Genomic DNA, 19,198 nt, shown 5'->3' with positions numbered 1-19,198 from the left:
CAGCAGTCTATGGAGGAGGATGGAATAATGAGGATAATTATAGAGGAGGACACTCCTACAGAGATCAGCACAGGTGGGTCATTTTTTTTTTTGATATTTTTATAAATTTTTATATGCAAACAATATCGAGACAATACAGACAAATTATACAAACAAAAACACATTAAACAAAACACAGCCAAAAAAAACCCCCCCAAACCACCCCACTTCAACAAAAAGTGCGCATCTTATAGTGTTACTGATAAAGGAGGTATAAATAGACCTATCGCCGTATCCCAATAGACATATAAGTGGTTCAACCGGAATATCAGTATCCAATAGCACGTTTAGGGTACCAATCACCTCCGCCCGGTATCTTTGAAGTTTCGGAACACCGGCACAAAAGATGTATTAGCATACCTGTATTACCACATCTAGCACAGGCTGGCTCAGATTTTAATCTTATTGCATACAGAAATTGGGGAGTTATAGAGACTCTATGGAGAATAAAGATCTGTGTGATGGAGAGAGAGAGAGAGACCGAGGGCGAGGACCAGAGAATATCATCCCAGACCTCCTCGGGGATGGAACTGATATCTTTTTTCCCAACCAACCCTAGAGTGGATGGGAAAGTTCAGTAGGAACCTATCTGACAATACCCTATATGTAGCAGAGGTGAGACCTTTTGTTGACCCTGCCTGTACTATTTTATCAAGAACAAGGATAGGGGGGGGGGAATATCCTAGCAGAAGAGAATTGGGCATGTAAAGTATGTCTTAGTTGGAGGAATTGATAGAACCAATTAGATTGTAGAGAGAACTCTCCCCTTAGATCTTCAAAGGATTTAAGTATACCGTTTTCGTATAACTGAGCTAGAGTTGTTATTTCTAATTTCCCCCATCTCTGAAAGCCTCTAAGGGACAAAATTTGAGGAAGTCTATCATTTTCCCATATGGGAGTTTGTTGTGGAAATTTTATGAAGACGTATTGTAACGACACTACGGGTGTGAAAGGGGTTAAAGTCATTTAGGACATTCCATTTCCGAACACAAAGGCAGCTACCGAACACTCCAACCAGCCGAACAAAAAAACCCATACGAATAATTCTCCCCCCAAGTACGAGACGAGGCTCTGTGTTGAGGGTCAAACGGGAATTAACTTTTATTGAAAGGAATACAAGTCTTTATATACAGTTAAAGAGGAGGTTCCTACCTCCTGCTCATACTACTCCACTCCACTTAAGAGCAATCTGTCTACGGGCAACAAAAAGTGCGCATCTTATAGAGTTACCGATAAAGGAGGTATAAATAGGCATATCGCAGTATCCCAATAGACATGTAAGTGGTTCAACCGGAAGATTAGTATCCAATAGCACGTACTATCTTATCAAGAACAAGGATGGGGGGGAAAAATATCCTATCAGAAGAGAATTGGGCATGTAAAGTATGTCTTAGTTGGAGGAATTGCTAGAACCAATTAGATTGTAGAGAGAACTCTCCCCTTAGATCTTCAAAGGATTTAAGTATACCGTTTTCATATAACTGAGTTAGAGTTGTTATTCCTAATTTCCCCCATCTCTGAAAGCCTCTAAGGGCCAAAATTTGAGGAAGTCTATCATTTTCCCATATGGGAGTTTGTTGTGGAAATTTTATGAAGACGTATTGTAACGACACCATGAGTGTCAAAGGGGTTAAAGTCGTTTAGGACATTCCATTTCCAAACACAAAGGCAGCTACCGAACACTCAAACCAGCCGAACAAAAAAACCCATACGAATAATTCTCCCCCCAAGTACGAGACGAGGCTCTGTGTTGAGGGTCAAACAGGAATGAACTTTTATTGAAAGGAATACAAATCTTTATGTACAGTTAAAGAGGAGGTTCCTACCTCCTGCTCATACTACTCTGAAAATACACCTGTGACCAGAAACCTAATTTAAAGCGGAGGTCCACCCTAAAGTGGACCTTCCGCTCATCGGAACCCTCCCCCCCTCCGGCGCCACAATTGGCACCTTTCAGGGGGGAGGGGGGGGGTGCAGGTACCTGTACAGTACAGGTATCTGCACCCACTTCCCGGATAGCTCTCTGCGGAAAGGGGCGTAGATTACGCCCCTTTCCGAAAGTCCCCCGCTGCCTGCTGGGAAACACACGGATCCCAGAGGCAGCGGGTCCATCCGTATTGCGCAACGCGACTCGCGCATGCGCAGTAGGGAACCGGGAAATGAAGCCGAAAGGCTCCACTTCCTGATTCCCATACCCAAGATGGCGGCGGCAGCACCCGAAAGACGATCGAGAGATCGGATTCGGGTGCCGACATCGCGGGCGCGCTGGGCGGGTAAGTGTCACTATTTTAAAAGTCAGCAGCTGCAGTATTTGTAGCTGCTGGCTTTAAAAAAAATTAAAATAAAAAACACGGAGTCCCGGCGGACTCCCGCTTTAACATGAGCTAATTAACTAATCCCTTTAAGCAGCCTGGTCATTGTTATGCTAAATCAGGATTTCACTACAGGTCAGACTTGTTGTCACCGAGCTTCACACAGAAGATGATACATTATCATAAGTGTAAACACAGGACATATTCTCACAATAGCAGGAGCTCCACTAGGAGTCGGCCTGTCTCCTACATTGTACAGAGGCCAATGTGATCAGCTCTTTCAATTAACATGTTGAGTTCAGAATCAAACAAACTAAGAATAGTCTTTACATATATCCTGGGAGATATTGTGGATAAATATTACTGTCCCATTTTAAGCAATCCAAGATACATTTTCTCAGTCACCCTGTGGCAGGATAGCACAGGGTGACATAGACACAAGAGGTGCATGAGGAGCTGAACCAAGGGTTTCCCAACCTTTCCAAGGGATTCTGGATTCCACGGGCCCTCCCGTCACACGTATTTAATATGTATTGTCATAGTGTCTCCCAGTGTTAGTACTCCCGCAGCCCACTCTAAAGAGCTGACTGGGGCAGACTGACGCTGGTTTAGTCCCGTCTGGTAGTGGAAAGCTTCCTGAGGTTGGGGAGAGGTGTTTGCAGAGTGGGCATATGTCCGTCAGCAAAAGGGCCCCTGTGCAATACACAGAATGATCGTCTGGGGGAGATGTGTTCGCTGTGCAAAGACATTATCAGTAATAGGCGGATGTACGCTTGTGTGCCTCATCAGCACGTGGAAGGACGTGTAGCGTAACACCTGCAGATGACCTCCCATCCACAGGGACGGTAGTATAATCCGGGTATGCGTTGTTCTCTGGAACAGCGCAGAATAAGGATTCATACCAGCGGTAATACGGGAGCTTTTGAATTGTGGTGGTCAGGGAGAGCGTCCATGTTTGAAATCCATGCGGCTTCCTTTGTCCAGCTTCCAGGTACAGGGGACAGGAAAAAAACACACGCTGTCCCTGCCCAGACACGCCCATGAGACTCCCCTAGCCATTATTCTTGTTTGTAAAAACTCATCCTGTGAGGTCATTTCCTGTGTGGAGGTCATTTCCTTGTGTGGAGGTCATTTCCTGTGATGTCATTTCCCATGAAGGAAGCGATTGGCTGTTGGGGCCATGGCTTCCTGTTTGTCATTGCTTGTCTATGAATAAAAAGCCAAGTGCGGTGCTGGGTAGAGGCCAGAAGAGCACGGTACGGAGGATGTAAGTACGTAAGCTGTGGTGATGTCTGTTTACTTGAGGATATATATACGGGAAATAGAGTGATGGGTAAGATGCACGCACCTGGAGTATACTGTCCAGTTCTGGGCACCAGTCCTCAGGAAGGATGTACTGGAAATGGAGCGACTACAAAGAAGGGCAACAAAGCTAATAAAGGGTCTGGAGGATATTAGATATGAGGAAAGGTTGTGAGCTCTGAACTTATTCACTCTGGAGAAGAGACGCCTGAGAGGGGATATGATTTCATTATATAAATACCGGACTGGTGACCCCACAATATATAAATACCGGACTGGTGACCCCACAATATATAAATACCAGACTGGTGACCCCACAATATATAAATACCGGACTGGAGACCCCACAATATATAAATACCGGACTGGAGACCCCACAATATATAAATACCGGACTGGTGACCCCACAATATATAAATACCGGACTGGTGACCCCACAATGTATAAATACCGGACTGGTGACCCCACAATGTATAAATACCGGACTGGTGACCCCACAATATATAAATACCGGACTGGTGACCCCACAATATATAAATACCGGACTGGGGAGCCCACAATAAATAAATACCGGACTGGTGACAGTATATAAATACCGGACTGGTGACCCCACAATATATAAATACCATACTGGTGACCCCACAATATATAAATACCGGACTGGTGACCCCACAATATATAAATACCGGACTGGTGACCCCACAACATATAAATACCGGACTGGTGACCCCACAATATATAAATACCGGACTGGTGACCCCACAATATATAAATACCGGACTGGTGACCCCACAATATATAAATACCGGACTGGTGACCCCACAATATATAAATACCGGACTGGTGACCCCACAATGTATAAATACCGGACTGGTGACCCCACAATGTATAAATACCGGACTGGTGACCCCACAATGTATAAATACCGGACTGGTGACCCCACAATATATAAATACCGGACTGGTGACCCCACAATATATAAATACCGGACTGGTGACCCCACAACATATAAATACCGGACTGGTGACCCCACAACATATAAATACCGGACTGGTGACCTCCACAATATATAAATACCGGACTGGGGAGCCCACAATAAATAAATACCGGACTGGTGACCCCACAATATATAAATACCGGACTGGTGACCCCACAATATATAAATACCGGACTGGGGAGCCCACAATAAATAAATACCGGACTGGTGACAATATATAAATACCGGACTGGGGAGCCCACAATATATAAATACTGGACTGGTGACAATATATAAATACCATACTGGTGACCCCACAATATATAAATACCGGACTGGTGACCCCACAATATATAAATACCGGACTGGTGACCCCACAACATATAAATACCGGACTGGTGACCCCACAATATATAAATACCGGACTGGTGACCCCACAATATATAAATACCGGACTGGTGACCCCACAATATATAAATACCGGACTGGTGACAATATATAAATACCAGACTGGTGACCCCACAATATATAAATACCGGACTGGTGACCCCACAATATATAAATACTGGACTGGTGACCCCACAATATACAAATACCGGACTGGTGACCCCACAATATACAAATACCGGACTGGTGACCCCACAATATATAAATACCGGACTGGTGACCCCACAATATATAAATACCGGACTGGTGACAATATATAAATACCGGACTGGTGACCCCACAATATATAAATACCGGACTGGTGACCCCACAATATATAAATACCGGACTGGTGACCCCACAATATATAAATACCGGACTGGTGACCCCACAATATATAAATACCGGACTGGTGACAATATATAAATACCGGACTGGTGACCCCACAATATATAAATACCAGACTGGTGATCCCACAATGTATAAATACCGGACTGGTGACCCCACAATATACAAATACCGGACTGGTGACCCCACAATAGGGAAAAAACTTTTTCGCAGAAGGGAGTATAACAAGACTCGTGGCCACTCATTAAAATTAGAAGAAAAGAGGTTTAACCCTCAACTACGTAGAGGGTTTTTTACTGTAAGAGCGGCAAGGATGTGGAATTCTTAATATGGATCTGCTGCTGGGGAGTGACCACCACTTTCTCACCCTGGGCCTCCAGAACTGGTGTGGGTGTGGGGCAGAGGTCTTGGACCCTCGGTCCAGTTGTCGGCGCTTCAGCTGGAGAAGTTTCTTGTAACTCTACAGATGCTGCTGACTGGAAGTCCCATGTCCCTGTCACTGTTGCGGGAGAAAAGCCGGCTGCCTCTTCTCTCAGAAAGGCTGGAGCTGCTCTTGGTACTGGGCAGAGCTCAGCGATGTTCTGCCCTGATGCCAGCTGTTCCGCTGGGAAGTAAACTGAAAAGTCGGTGGCCTTACCCATCTCCTCCAGGTTCACCGATGGTCGCAGGCAGAGGTCAGCAGCCCTATGCCCTGGATGCGCTGCTCTTCTGCTGGAGGCTCACTGGGTTGTTCCTCCTCAGCAGAAAATTCTATTATATCCCCCCAGTCTCTGGAACTGGTGTCTGGGGATAGAGGTTCACCATCTCCTGTCCCTGAAACCCAGAAGATGTTACTGGTGCTGGGCACAGGATAGCAGAGCTCAGCCCTGTTGTTAGCACTTCCGTTTGAATTTCCATAAATGTTACATCCTTCAATGAAACGTCAATTAACTCCGTGATTTCTGTGGCTGGGGAGGGAGGACCTCTTCTCCCGAGTCTTTGAAGTGCATCTGGGGGCATGACTGCCAGCTTCTCACCCTGGAACTGCGGTGGGTGTGGAGCAGAGGTCTTGGACTTTTTGTCCGGTTGTCAGCACTTCAGCTTTGGGGAATGGCAATCTCCGGAGTTCTCGTTGCCGGTTCTGGGGTATGCTGCGGAACGTGTTCTAGCAGTTTCTTTGTATGCCCTTTCCAAGTGCTGTTCTTGGCAAATATTCCAAAAGCAGGTTTAACCACTTCAATACCGGGGGGGGGGGGGGGGCACTTAAACACCTTCCTGCCCAGACCAATTTTGAGCTTTCAGCGCTGTCGCACTTTGAATGACAATTGCGCGGTCGCGCTACACTGTACCCAAATGACATTTTTATCATTTTTTCCCCACAAATAGAGCTTTCTTTTGGTGGTATTTAATCACCTCGACGGTTTTTATTTTTTGCGCTACCAATAAAAAAAATACCGAAAATTTTGAAAAAAAAAATGTTTTTTTTTGTTTCAGTTTCAAAACTTTGTAAATAAGTACGTTTTCTCCTTCACTGATGGGGCTACACTGATGGGCACCAATGAAGTGGCACTGATGAGGTGGCATTGATGGACACTGATAGGCGGCACAGATGGGCGACACAGATGGGCGACACGGATGGACACTGATAGGTGGCACGGATTGGCATGGATAGGCGGCACAGATGGGCATGGATAGGCGGCACAGATGGGCATGGATAGGCGGCACAGATGGGCATGGGTGGGCACTGATAGGCGGCACAGGTGGGCACTGATAGGCGGCACAGGTGGGCACTCATAGGCGGCACAGGTGGGCACTCATAACAGGTGGGCACTCATAGGCGGCATTGGTTTTATACTGTACTAATGGATGCCAATCAGTGCCAAACAATAATGCATGCCAATCAGTGATGCCCATTGTGGATTGGCATCCATTATGGGCACTGATTGGCATCCATTGTGCTGACCATGGGCATCCCTGGTGGTCTAGGGAGGATTACCTTTTCCCTGGTGGCGTCCCTGGTGGTCCAGTGTGGGCATCCTCGGGGGGGCTGTGCTGATAATCGATCAGCACAGACCCCCCCCCCTGTCAGAGGAGCAGCCGATCGGCTCTCCTCTACTCGCGTCTGACAGACACGAGTGAGGAAAAGCCGATCACCGGCTCTTCCCATTTACACTGTGATCAGCCGTGATTGGACACGGCTGATCACATGGTAAAGAGTCTCCGTCGGAGACTCTTTACCGAGATCGTAGTTGCCGGGTGTCAGACTGACACCCCGCAGCAACGATCGCCGCAATGCGCGCCCCCGGGGGCACGCAGCGGCTCATAATCCTGAGGACGTCATATGACGTCCGGTCAGGATTATCAAACCACTTTGCCGCCGTCTATTTGTAATAGGGCGGGCGGCAAGTGGTTAAGCTCTGAGACCCCCTACAAGACCGAGCATAATCTCTCTGTATTCTTGCAGGTCCTCAAAGGTAGGTTCTCCTTCACCGCCAAACACAAAACCATCTTTAAGGCTCTCCAACAGCAATCCAGGGCCGCCAAAGTCATATCCCTCCGGAGAACATTCTGTTGTCTCCCCTAAATATTCCTGCTCTGCGTTCCATTGCAGAGCCCGATTGTTCAGCTCTATCTCTGTCAGAAACCGTGAATCAGACCGAGACAGAAGTACAATTAAATCACGCTTGTTTATTAACCACTTAAGGACCAGGCCTCTTTTTCAGACTTGGTGTTTACATGTTTAAAACTGTTTTTTTTTTGCTAGAAAATTACTTAGAACCCCCCAAACATTTTATATTGTTTTTTTTTTTCTAACACCCTAGAGAATAAAATGGCGGTCATTTAAATACTTTTTTTCACACCGTATGTGCGCAGCGGTCTTACAAGCGCACTTTTTTTTTTAGAAAAAATTCACTTTTTTGAATAAAAAAAATAAGACAACAGTAAAATTAGCCCAATTTTTTTTTTTTATATTGTGAAAGATAATGGTACGCCGAGTAAATTGATACCCAACATGTCACGCTTCAAAATTGCGCCCCCGCTCGTGGAATGGCGTCAAACTTTTAGCCTCAAAAATCTCCATAAGCGACATTTAAAAAAATTCTACAGGTTGCATTTTTTTTGCGTTACAGAGTGAGGTCTAGGGCTAGAATTATTGCTCTCGCTCTACCGATCGCGGCGATACCTCACATGTGTGGTTTGACCACCGTTTTCATATGCGGGCGCTACTCACGTATGCGCCCGCTTCTGTGCGCAAGCTCGTCGTGACGGGGTGTTTTTAAAAAACTTTTTTTTTTCTTATTTATTTTAATAGATTTTATTTATTTTTACAGTGTTTAAAAAAAAAGGAATCACTTTTATTCCTATTACAAGGAATGTAAACATCCCTTGTAATAGAAAAAAGCATGACCGGTCCTCTTAAATATGAGATCTGGGGGGTCAAAAAGTCCTCAGATCTCATATTTGGGCTAAAATGCAACAAAAAATAAATAAAGAAAATATGACATTTAAAAAAAAAATACCTTTAAGAGGTATGGGTGGAAGTGACGTTTTGACGTCGCTTCCGCCCTCCTATGGTATAGAGACGAGGGAGGGGCCATCTTAGCCTCACTTGTCTCTATACCCAGCTAGGAAGAGGACCCGATCGCCTCCGCCACTACCGAAGGCTCCGGTAAGAGGCGGAAGGTGCGGGAGGGCGGCGGGAGGGGGGGTGGCACCTCTCCCGCCGCCGATGGCGGTGATCTCACGGCGAATCCGCCGCGGAGACCACCGTTATCGTACAGCCGACCGCCGCCTGAAGAGACGGATATCTCGGTTGTGGCAGCAGCTGCTGCCGTTACCGAGATATCCCTCTTCAAAAAAAATAGGACGTACATCGGCGTGCGGCGGTCGGCAAGTGGTTAATAAAAATAAAAAGGTAAATAGAGAAAGCGTAGTCAAAGCATAGCCAGAGTCCAGTAACCGGATCGGGTAGTCAGCCAGTCCAGAGTCCAGTAACCGGATCGGTTTGTCAGCCAGTCCAGAGTCCAGTAACCGGATCGGGTAGTCAGCCAGTCCAGAGTCCAGTAACCAGATCGAGTAGTCAGCCAGGCAAGAAGTCAGGGATCCAAATAGAGCAACAGCGAGCAGGATAAGGAGCCAGAAGGGATGTCAGCAAGCCAGTCTTTAAACAGAACCGCAGGAGATGGTTTCTTGTGATGTGACCAAGGCGAAGGCAGAGATGAAGTGAGCTGGACAGCTTTAAGTTAGCAGGTCAGACGAGCATGATCAGGAACAGCTGGTAACTGGAGAGAGGTGAGAGCTGCCAATTAGCCGACAGCTGAGCAGCCAGCCCAGAGAAGGAAGGGCTAAGCCAGCCCTGACAATCTCCTGCTGGACCAGCCTGTCCAACTCAGTTACCCAATACTCCTGGGGCCGCTCTCCCAAGGAATCCCACCCAAAACACCCATTGGTCACTGGCCCATTGCTCTAGGGTTGGAAAGCACTTTCCCTGGTGTATACCAGCGACCTGGAGGGCTCCAATCCAGAGTCCTACCCGAATCGACTGCTTGAGCTCCAGGTATATATTTGCCGAAAGGACGATCCGGGAACTCTGATGCCAGGTCCGTATCTCCAATGGGGTGACCGAAGTCTGCTATCCCAATCTTTTATCCAGGATGAGGTTTTTTTTTTTTCTTTAACAGATACGTTTTTATTTGTCTCCAAGGGGAGAAACATGGCATACAAATGAACAAACATGGCATACAAATGAACAAACATGGCATACAAATGAACAAACATGGCATACAAATTAACATTGCAGTGTACATATTTTTAGCACATGATCCGAGATGCCGCGAGGCAAGATTTCCACCGCCAGAGTGCGGGAGAGCAGGGAGCCACCAGCGAGAAATAGGCTGATCCTAGAAAAAGAGGCATACGTTGCTGAGTGACGCGCGTATTGTTTAACATTTGGGGGTTTCCACCACCGCCAGACAGCCTGCAGCCCATACATCTCTGCCCAGCGTGACAGAGGAGAGTCCACAGCTGAGTCAGCGTTAGATCTATCTATACTTGGATTCGGGGTCATGTTAAAGTCAGTAACATGGGCGTCCGCAGGTAGGGGCAAGGGGGGTCAAGTGCCCCCCCCCCTGGAATTGAGGATGAGATCTTAAATTCAGCACAGTTATGTCGCTATCGGGGCTTCCTGCCCGCTCCGTTCTTTCCCTATTGGCCATAACTGAGGGCCAATCAAAGGAGACTAGGAGAAGAGAACATCATGGGACATGTAGTCCCAAAGATTGGCAGCCCCATTTTCCACAGGGAGGAGGCTACAGCTCGATCAAGAGAGAGATTGAGAGACTGCAGCCTGGAAAACAGTTGAGGGAGAGAGTGCTACAGGACAAAGAATGAGGAGTGTGCCGGGCGGAAGCCAGAGAGACCAGGGTACAGACATGCTACACTACTGACCAGAGTCGCCCCCGGGGAACCCAGAGTGATCGATCGTCCAGCCGGAGGGATCACTGCTGTAGTTTCGCTGGGTCTGGTAAGAGGGCCTGTTGGTCATTATCCATTACTTATCCTAGGGACTGTACTACGTCTTCAGTCTCTGACCATGATAATGTGATAATGACATTGTTGAAAAGGGGCGGTGCATAGGGGACCCTAAAATGATGCCCCCCCCGAAAAAAGTTCTGCGGACGCCCATGGTCAGTAATACACCAGCTCTGGGGCAGAGAGCCATCAGAGGGGTTAATTTGTGTAAAATAGTCATTGCCGCCGGTGGGGGAATATAGAGTCCCACAATGAGTAACTCAAGCCTGTCACACATTGCATGAAGGTCCACGTATCTCCCCTCCGGGTCTAGGTGTAGGTCCAGGAGGGTAAACTGGAGGGGCTTGTGGGCCAGAACACTGACACCCCTAGAGAACGCGGAGAAGGTGGAGTGGTAATATGAGCCCATCCAGGGTTTCCGGAGAGCCTCTGCTCCCCACCAAGTGTGTCTCTTGCAGTATACAGATGTGGGGTACGTATATTCCTTGATATACTTAAGTACCAGCGACCTTTTGATCTTGGAGTTCAAACCCCGAACGTTCCAAGATAAAATGGTAAGGGGAGCCATAATTGTCTTCTAAAGTATATCCGGGGGTACCGGGTCACTAGCAGCTAAGGATGAGTCGAACACCCCCCCCCGGTTCGGTTCGCACCAGAACCTGCGAACAGACCTAAACTTCGTGTGAACTTTAGAACCCTATTAAAGTCTATGGGACTCGAACGTTCACAATCTAAAGTGCTCATTTTAAAGGCTAATATGCAAGTTACTGCCCTAAAAAGTGTTTGGGGACCCGGGTCCTGCCCCAGGGGACATGGATCAATGCAAAAAAAGTTTTAAAAACTGCCGTTTTTTTCAGGAGCAGTGATTTTAATGACGATTAAAGTGAAACAATAAAAGTGTAATATTCCTTTAAATTTCATACCTGGGGGGTGTCTATAGTATGCCTGTGAAGGGGCGCATGTTTCCCGTGCTTAGAACTGCCCCTGCACAAAGTGTCATTTTGTGCAGGAAAAAAAGTCTTTTAAAATCACTTGCGGCTATAATGAATTGTCGGCTCCCGTAATACAGAGAACACTCAATGAGTGCTCTCTGTATTACGGGAGCCGACAATACATTTATTGATATAAAAAAAAAAAAGCAGGGGGTTCACCTAAATTCAATTACCAAGCCCTTCAGGTCTGGTATGGATATTAAGGGGAACTCCTTAAAATCCATACCAGACCCTTTCCAAGCACACAACCTGGCAGGCCGCAGGAAAAGAGGGGGGACGAGAGAGCGCCCCCCCCCCCCCTCCTGAACCATATCAGGCCACATGCCCTCAACATTGGGAGAATGCTTTGGGGGTCTGTGACCCCTCAAAGCACCATGTCCCCATGTTGATGGGGACAAGGGCCTCATCCCCACAACCCTGGCCGGTGGTTCTGGGGTTCTGCGGGCGGGGGGCTTATCAGAATCTGGAAGCCCCCTTTAACAAGGGGACCCCCAGATCCTGCCCCCCCCCCTGTTTGAAATGGTAAGGGGGTACAAAAGTACCCCTACCATTTCACAAAGAAAGTGTAAAAAAATGGTTAAATAAGACAAACACACTTTTGAAAAATTCCTTTATTAAAAAAAAAAAAGATTCCAGCGGTGGTAATCCACTCTTGCTATCCAGCGACGGATGATCATCTCTCCGGGGTCCAGCGATGGCTGATCTGATCCAGCGACGGGTGATTTTCAGTCCAGCGCAGTCCATCCATGCATCCGTCTTGAGGAGCCGGAAGAATAATGCACATGGCTGCAGGGTGCGGAGGAGGTGCTCAGTGAAGGCCGTAGCGTCTGCTCCTTCTGAGCCTTCAGGTAGCCCCACTAATCTGAGGTTATTCCTCCTGTTACAGTTCTCAGCGTCCTCCGCCCTTGTTTCAAGGGTCTTGATTTTGACGTGCAGGGTGTGGATAGAAGCCGTGTGCACCTGCAGCGTGTCTTCTGAGTCTCCCACGCGGTGCTCAGCTTCTGTTATGCCGTGTACACAGGACCAGACTTTTTCGACAGCAAAGGTCCAACGGAACAAATCCGCTGGACAGTTCGATCGTGTGTGGGCTTCATCGGACCTTTGCTGTCTAAAAATCAGATGGACTTTAGATTTAGAACATGTTTCAAATCTTTCCGACGGACTCGAGTCCGATCGAAAAATCCGCTCATCTGTGTGCTAGTCCGATGAACGAAAACCGACACTAGGGCAGCTATTGGCTATTAGCTATGAACTTCTTTATTCTAGTCCGCTCGTACATCATCACGTTCGAATCCGTCAGACTATGGTGTGATTGTGTGTGGCCAAGTCTGTTCGTTCGGAAAGTCCGTCAGAACTCTGCTGAAAAATTCAGTCGGGAAGACCGTCGGACCTAGTCTGCTAGAAAGTCCAGTCGTGTGTACACGGCATTAGTCTCATGTGGAAGCAGTCCATGTCTCGCCACATTAGACTTATATCTAGCTGGACCGTTTCTATCTTAGCCGTAAGGGTGGTCTGGCATGTGTTGATCCCCTGCGTCAGGGCATCAAAATTGTACCACTCACTGATCGCTGGCTCTGGATCCTCCATTTGGGATGCCATGTGCGTTGAGCTGGTAGGAGAGGGTCCCGGGACGATTTTTGGTTCCGGGGTGGAGTGGTTCTTGCAGGAGTTCGAAGCGCCCCCTCCCCTTGGTCATTCTGTTCGCGGCAGGGTGTTCTATCTCCGGGGTGGGTTTACAAGTTGCAGACTGCAGGCAAACAGCCAAAATTCGGGAGATGGGTCCGGAGCGCGCTCAATGTGCGTCCGCTCGGGTAGCCATTTTGGACACGCCCCTCCAGGTGGAGATTTGGATGTCCCAGACCTCAGAAAGAGTCCCACTGCTGCCACCAATGTAACGGAACCCAGACACCCTGACTGGGTATCTCCGCCAAGAAGCTGCTTCCCCAGCTCTGGAACACGAGACCAGTGAATCTGGCTATAGTTACTCCAATAACTAGGCAATACCAGTTTTGGAGTAAGCCAGAATAAGAACTGTTTATTTGAACTCTAACAGAGAATTTATACTACATAGGGGTATAGGAAGGGGTTAAGTGTGTCCTACAGAGTGATTCTAACCGTGCGGGTGCGGGGCTACAAGTGAAATGACAGAGATCACTGCTCCCGATGACAAGGAGCAGAAGATCAGTGTCCTGTCACAAGGCAGAACAGGGAGATGCCTTGTTTACATTGGCCTCCCCCCAGGTCCATGACCGGATTGCGGGACACCAGCGGACATTGAGTCCGCGGGCACGGTCATGGAGCTCGCAGCAGGGGCGTGCGCACGCCCACATGAAGGCAAATTTAAAGGGACGTAAATATACGCCCATTTGCCTGTCCGTGCTATTCTGCCGAAGTAAATGTTCATGCAGCGATCGGCAAGTAGTTAAACATAAGGTCTCATAGTCAGTAAGCAAGAGGCTAGCATTTAGTCCCCTCCAAAGGCCTCTGTTCCAGGTTCGTCTATCACACTTTACATACTCCTGACCCCTGCATTATATTCTCTATGTTGTACATTACATAGTCCTGACCCCTGCTCTCTCCTCCCCCCACTGCTATATATACACATAATATGTATTCTCTTTTGTTACACCCATTTCCTACCAGCTGGACATTTTGGCTCGGGTGATTTGATTGGAGCACAGACTTTTACATGTTAATAATAATGTGATAACATCCTCCAACTTTGAAACCTTAAACAGAAAGTGATAATGAGGGAGGAGTCAATAACCCAATGATGGGGGTCTTCAAGATCAGCCCAGTCTTCATCTTGGTTGCTCTCCCCCCATCCTCACTCTCTGACCTCTGGTGGGGCTCAGCCCCGCTGTTATTCATGACTAAATCATGGACTAAATAAGGAAGTGCAGGACTTCTTGTGTTGGGAAGATGGCAATGAGTGATAGAGGGGGAGGGGACACTCGTCCTATAATCCCCTCATCACTGTCACTCCTATAGAAGACAGTTCTCGTTGTTTCCTCCCTCTCTGACTAAGGTCCATGAATAAAGAAATGATCTGGTAGGAGATCAGAGGAGCCATTTACTAGTTACCTTGAGGGGGGAATTGTAAGATCCTCAGAGACGAAGCTGCCTGATGTGGGCGGAGTCCTGGTTTAGGGGAACCAATCAGCTCATGTCTAGTAATAATAAGCCAAATGGTCCGGGGCTGAAGTGGTTAAACAATTCTACTTATAATTTGTCCTAAGTCACAACCTTTATATTTTTACCTTATAACAGAATTATCATTAGGTCAGTAGATACTAAAATTGTAATCGTATCTGTGGCCTGGAATATAATATGTATAATTTGAATGACTTATAACCACATGTATTTTAAACACAATACTGACTGCACCATTTGAAGTGAACTTTGGACAAACTCAGTGGATATTTAGAGATGGATTAGGTATCTACACAGCTCCTAAAATCTAACACAATGGGTTTTGCTGGACGAGGGTGATTTCTACGTGATAACAGTCTGTATAACCCTTTTGTCTAAGGCTGTCTGTCGCTTTTCTTTACCCACCAAAGATAGGTAAATATCTTCTTTGTTTTGTGAAATGGGACATTATTGTTCAGGCAAATCTGTTTCAACACCAGGTTTGTATAATCTAAAAATGGTTGATCCATTGAAATCATATGTCTTCCAAGTTTTCAATGGATCCGCCATTTTTTTTTGTCACTCCTATAGAAGACAATTCTCGTTGTTTCCTCCCTCTCTGACTAAGGTCCATGAATAAAGAAATGATCTGGTAGGAGATCAGAGGACCCATTTACTAGTTACCTTGAGGGGGGAATTGTAAGATCCTCAGAGACAAAGCTGCCTGATGTGGGTGGAGTCCTGGTTTAGGGGAACCAATCAGCTCATGTCTAGTAATAATCTTTGTATTTCTATTTTAGTAGATGGACGGGAGATGAGGAAAACCTCAGAGGATTGTCTCACTTTGTCTCCAGACTGTAAAGTAGAAGATGAGGACATCACACAGTATAGTCCAGGAGAAAACCCGACTACCTCAAATGTCCATCCGGCACCACACAGTGTAGATGGACCATCGTATTCCTCTTATCCCGAGGAACCTCAGACTGTGCGGGACGGTGCCGGACCATCGTATTCCTCTTATCCCGAGGAACCTCAGACTGTGCGGGACGGTGCCGGACCATCGTATTCCTCTTATCCTGAGGAACCTCAGACTGTGCGGGACGGTGCCGGACCATCGTATTCCTCTTATCCCGAGGAACCTCAGACTGTGCGGGACGGTGCCGGACCATCGTATTCCTCTTATCCCGAGGAACCTCAGACTGTGCGGGACGGTGCCGTCCTTCCAACGCGTAAGAGGTTTCCCTGTCCTGAGTGCGGGAAGTGTTTCCCTTGTAAATCCAAACTTGATCTTCATAAAGTAACTCACACCGGAGAGAAGGCACATTCCTGTACTGAGTGCAGGAAGTGTTTCAGTTCCAAAGCCAGTCTTAATGAGCATAAAAAATCTCACACAGGGGAGAAGCCGCATTCTTGTCCTGAGTGTGGGAAATGTTTTTCACAGAAGGCCCATCTTTACCGACATCAGACATTGCACACAGGAGAGAAACCATATTCCTGTCCTGAGTGTGGGAAATGTTTCCGTTTGAAAGGCAATCTTACTGTACATACAAGATATCACACAGGTGAGAAGCCATATTCTTGTACTGAATGCGGGAAAAGGTTTGCATACAAATCACATCTTAACAGTCATCAGAGAACGCACACGGGGGAGAAGCCGTATTCCTGTCCTGTGTGTGGGAAATGTTTTTTACAAAAATCAGAGCTTATAAAACATCAAAATTCTCACACAGGAGAAAACCCGACTACCTCAAATGTCCATCTGGCACCACGCAGTGTAGATGGACCATCGTATTCCTCTTATCCCGAGGAACCTCAGACTGTGCGGGACGGTGCCGGACCATCGTATTCCTCTTATCCCGAGGAACCTCAGACTGTGCGGGACGGTGCCGGACCATCGTATTCCTCTTATCCCGAGGAACCTCAGACTGTGCGGGACGGTGCCGGACCATCGTATTCCTCTTATCCTGAGGAACCTCAGACTGTGCGGGACGGTGCCGGACCATCGTATTCCTCTTATCCCGAGGAACCTCAGACTGTGCGGGACGGTGCCGGACCATCGTATTCCTCTTATCCCGAGGAACCTCAGACTGTGCGGGACGGTGCCGGACCATCGTATTCCTCTTATCCCGACGAGCCTCAGACTGTGCGGGACGGTGCCAGACCATCGTATTCCTCTTATCCTGAGGAACCTCAGACTGTGCGGGACGGTGCCGGACCATCGTATTCCTCTTATCCTGAGGAACCTCAGACTGTGCGGGACGGTGCCGGACCATCGTATTCCTCTTATACTGAGGAACCTCAGACTGTGAGGGACGGTGCTGTCCTTCGAACAGATAAGAGGTTTCCCTGTTCTGAGTGCGGGAAATGTTTTTCAAAGAAGTCCATTCTTTACATACATCAGAGATCTCACACGGGGGAGAAGCCGTATTCCTGTCCTGAGTGTGGGAATTGTTTTTCAGCTAAGGCCAATCTTCGTAATCATCAGCAACGGCACACGGGGGAGAAGCCGTATTCCTGTTCTATATGCGGGAAATGTTTTATACAAAAATCAGCGCTTGTCACACATCAATGGTCCCACATGGGGAAAAAGCCTTATTCTTGTTCTGAGTGTGGGAAATGTTTTGCAAGGAAATTCATTCTCAGCAGACACCAAATGTCTCACACAGGTGAAAAGCCGTATTCTTGTCCTGAGTGCGGTAAATGTTATTCAGTGAAGTCCCATCTTTACACACATCTGAGGTCTCACACAGGAGAGAAGCCGTATGCCTGTCCTGTGTGTGGAAAATGTTTTGTACAAAAATCAGAGCTTGTAGAACATCAAAACTCTCACACAGGAAAAAACCCAGCTACCTCAAATGTCCATCTGGCACCACACAGTGTAGATGGACCATCGTATTCCTCTTATCCCGAGGAACCTCAGACTGTGCCGGACGGTGCCGGACCATCGTATTCCTCTTATCCCGAGGAACCTCAGACTGTGCGGGACGGTGCCGGACCATCGTATTCCTCTTATCCCGAGGAACATCAGACTGTGAGGGACGGTGCCGGACCATCGTATTCCTCTTATCCCTAGGAACCTCAGACTGTGTGGGACGGTGCCGGACCATCGTATTCCTCTTATCCCGAGGAACCTCAGACTGTGCGGGACGGTGCCGGACCATCGTATTCCTCTTATCCCGAGGAACCTCAGACTGTGCGGGACGGTGCCGGACCATCGTATTCCTCTTATCCCGAGGAACCTCAGACTGTGCGGGACGGTGCCGGACCATCGTATTCCTCTTATCCTGAGGAACCTCAGACTGTGCGGGACGGTGCCGGACCATCGTATTCCTCTTATCCCGAGGAACCTCAGACTGTGCAGGACGGGCGGGATCATCGTATTCCTCTTATCCTGAGGAACCTCAGACTGTGCGGGACGGGCGGGATCATCGTATTACTCTTACAGACTGTGAAGGACGGTGCCAGATTATCGTATTCTTCTCATCCTGAGGAACCTCAGACTGTGAGGGACAGTGCCGTCAGATAAGAGGTTTCCCTGTACTGAGTGCGTGAAGTGTTTCAGTTACAAATCCGGTCTTAATAAGCATAAAAAATCTCCCACAGGTAAGAAGCTGCTTTCCTGTCCTGAGTGCGGGATATGTTTTTCAGAGAAGGCCGATCTTTACCGACATCTGAGATCTCACACAGGGGAGAAGCCACATTCCTGTCCTCAATGTGGGAAAAGTTTTGCATGTAAATAGAGCCTTGTCAGACATCTGAGATCTCACAGATCCTGTCTTCCTGTACATCAGGGGGTCCCACACCACCCTGGAGGTGTATTAGTGAGTGTGTGCGGGAAATGTCTTGTATATGAATGTTGCTGGACATGTGGGGAAGAAGCACCCCCTGATATACACCTCAGATATACTCCATGGCTGATCTTCATCATGGCAGAAACAGTTGATAAGGAGATCAGAGATCACCAAAGACATGGATGAAGTGTTGTACCGTGTCGGCCATTGATAGCAGGAGAAAAATAAAAATGGAGTCCTTACCTCTCATTGGCTGAGTACATTTTGTGGTGTGAAAACACATAGAGGTCTTTTTTTAAATATTTGAATAAAAACAAATATAAAAATGTTGGCTGTATTTTATTTCTTGATTCTATGCTCATTGGCTCC

The 19,198-nt window shown here is 47.5% G+C and overlaps 1 protein-coding gene across 1 annotated transcript in view; it reads left to right on the top strand.

Moving 5' to 3' along the window:
- Positions 1-18,113, top strand: part of LOC143955436 (uncharacterized) — a 70,901-nt gene extending 52,788 nt beyond the window's left edge. Inside the window, exon 3 of the mRNA XM_077465483.1 lies at positions 15,760-18,113. Coding sequence (XP_077321609.1) covers positions 15,760-18,111 — 2,352 coding nt within the window. The 3' untranslated portion in view covers positions 18,112-18,113. The remainder of the gene's footprint in view (positions 1-15,759) is intronic.
- Positions 18,114-19,198: the final 1,085 nt, after the last annotated feature.

Source organism: Lithobates pipiens, unplaced genomic scaffold (assembly GCF_037356315.1).
Source record: "Lithobates pipiens isolate NorthernLeopardFrog02 unplaced genomic scaffold, aLitPip1_a1.2 Scaffold_35, whole genome shotgun sequence".
In the NCBI taxonomy this organism is placed as follows: Eukaryota; Metazoa; Chordata; class Amphibia; order Anura; family Ranidae; genus Lithobates; species Lithobates pipiens.
Note: the sequence above shows the minus strand (reverse complement) of the source record. Positions and strands in the feature narration are given on the sequence as shown.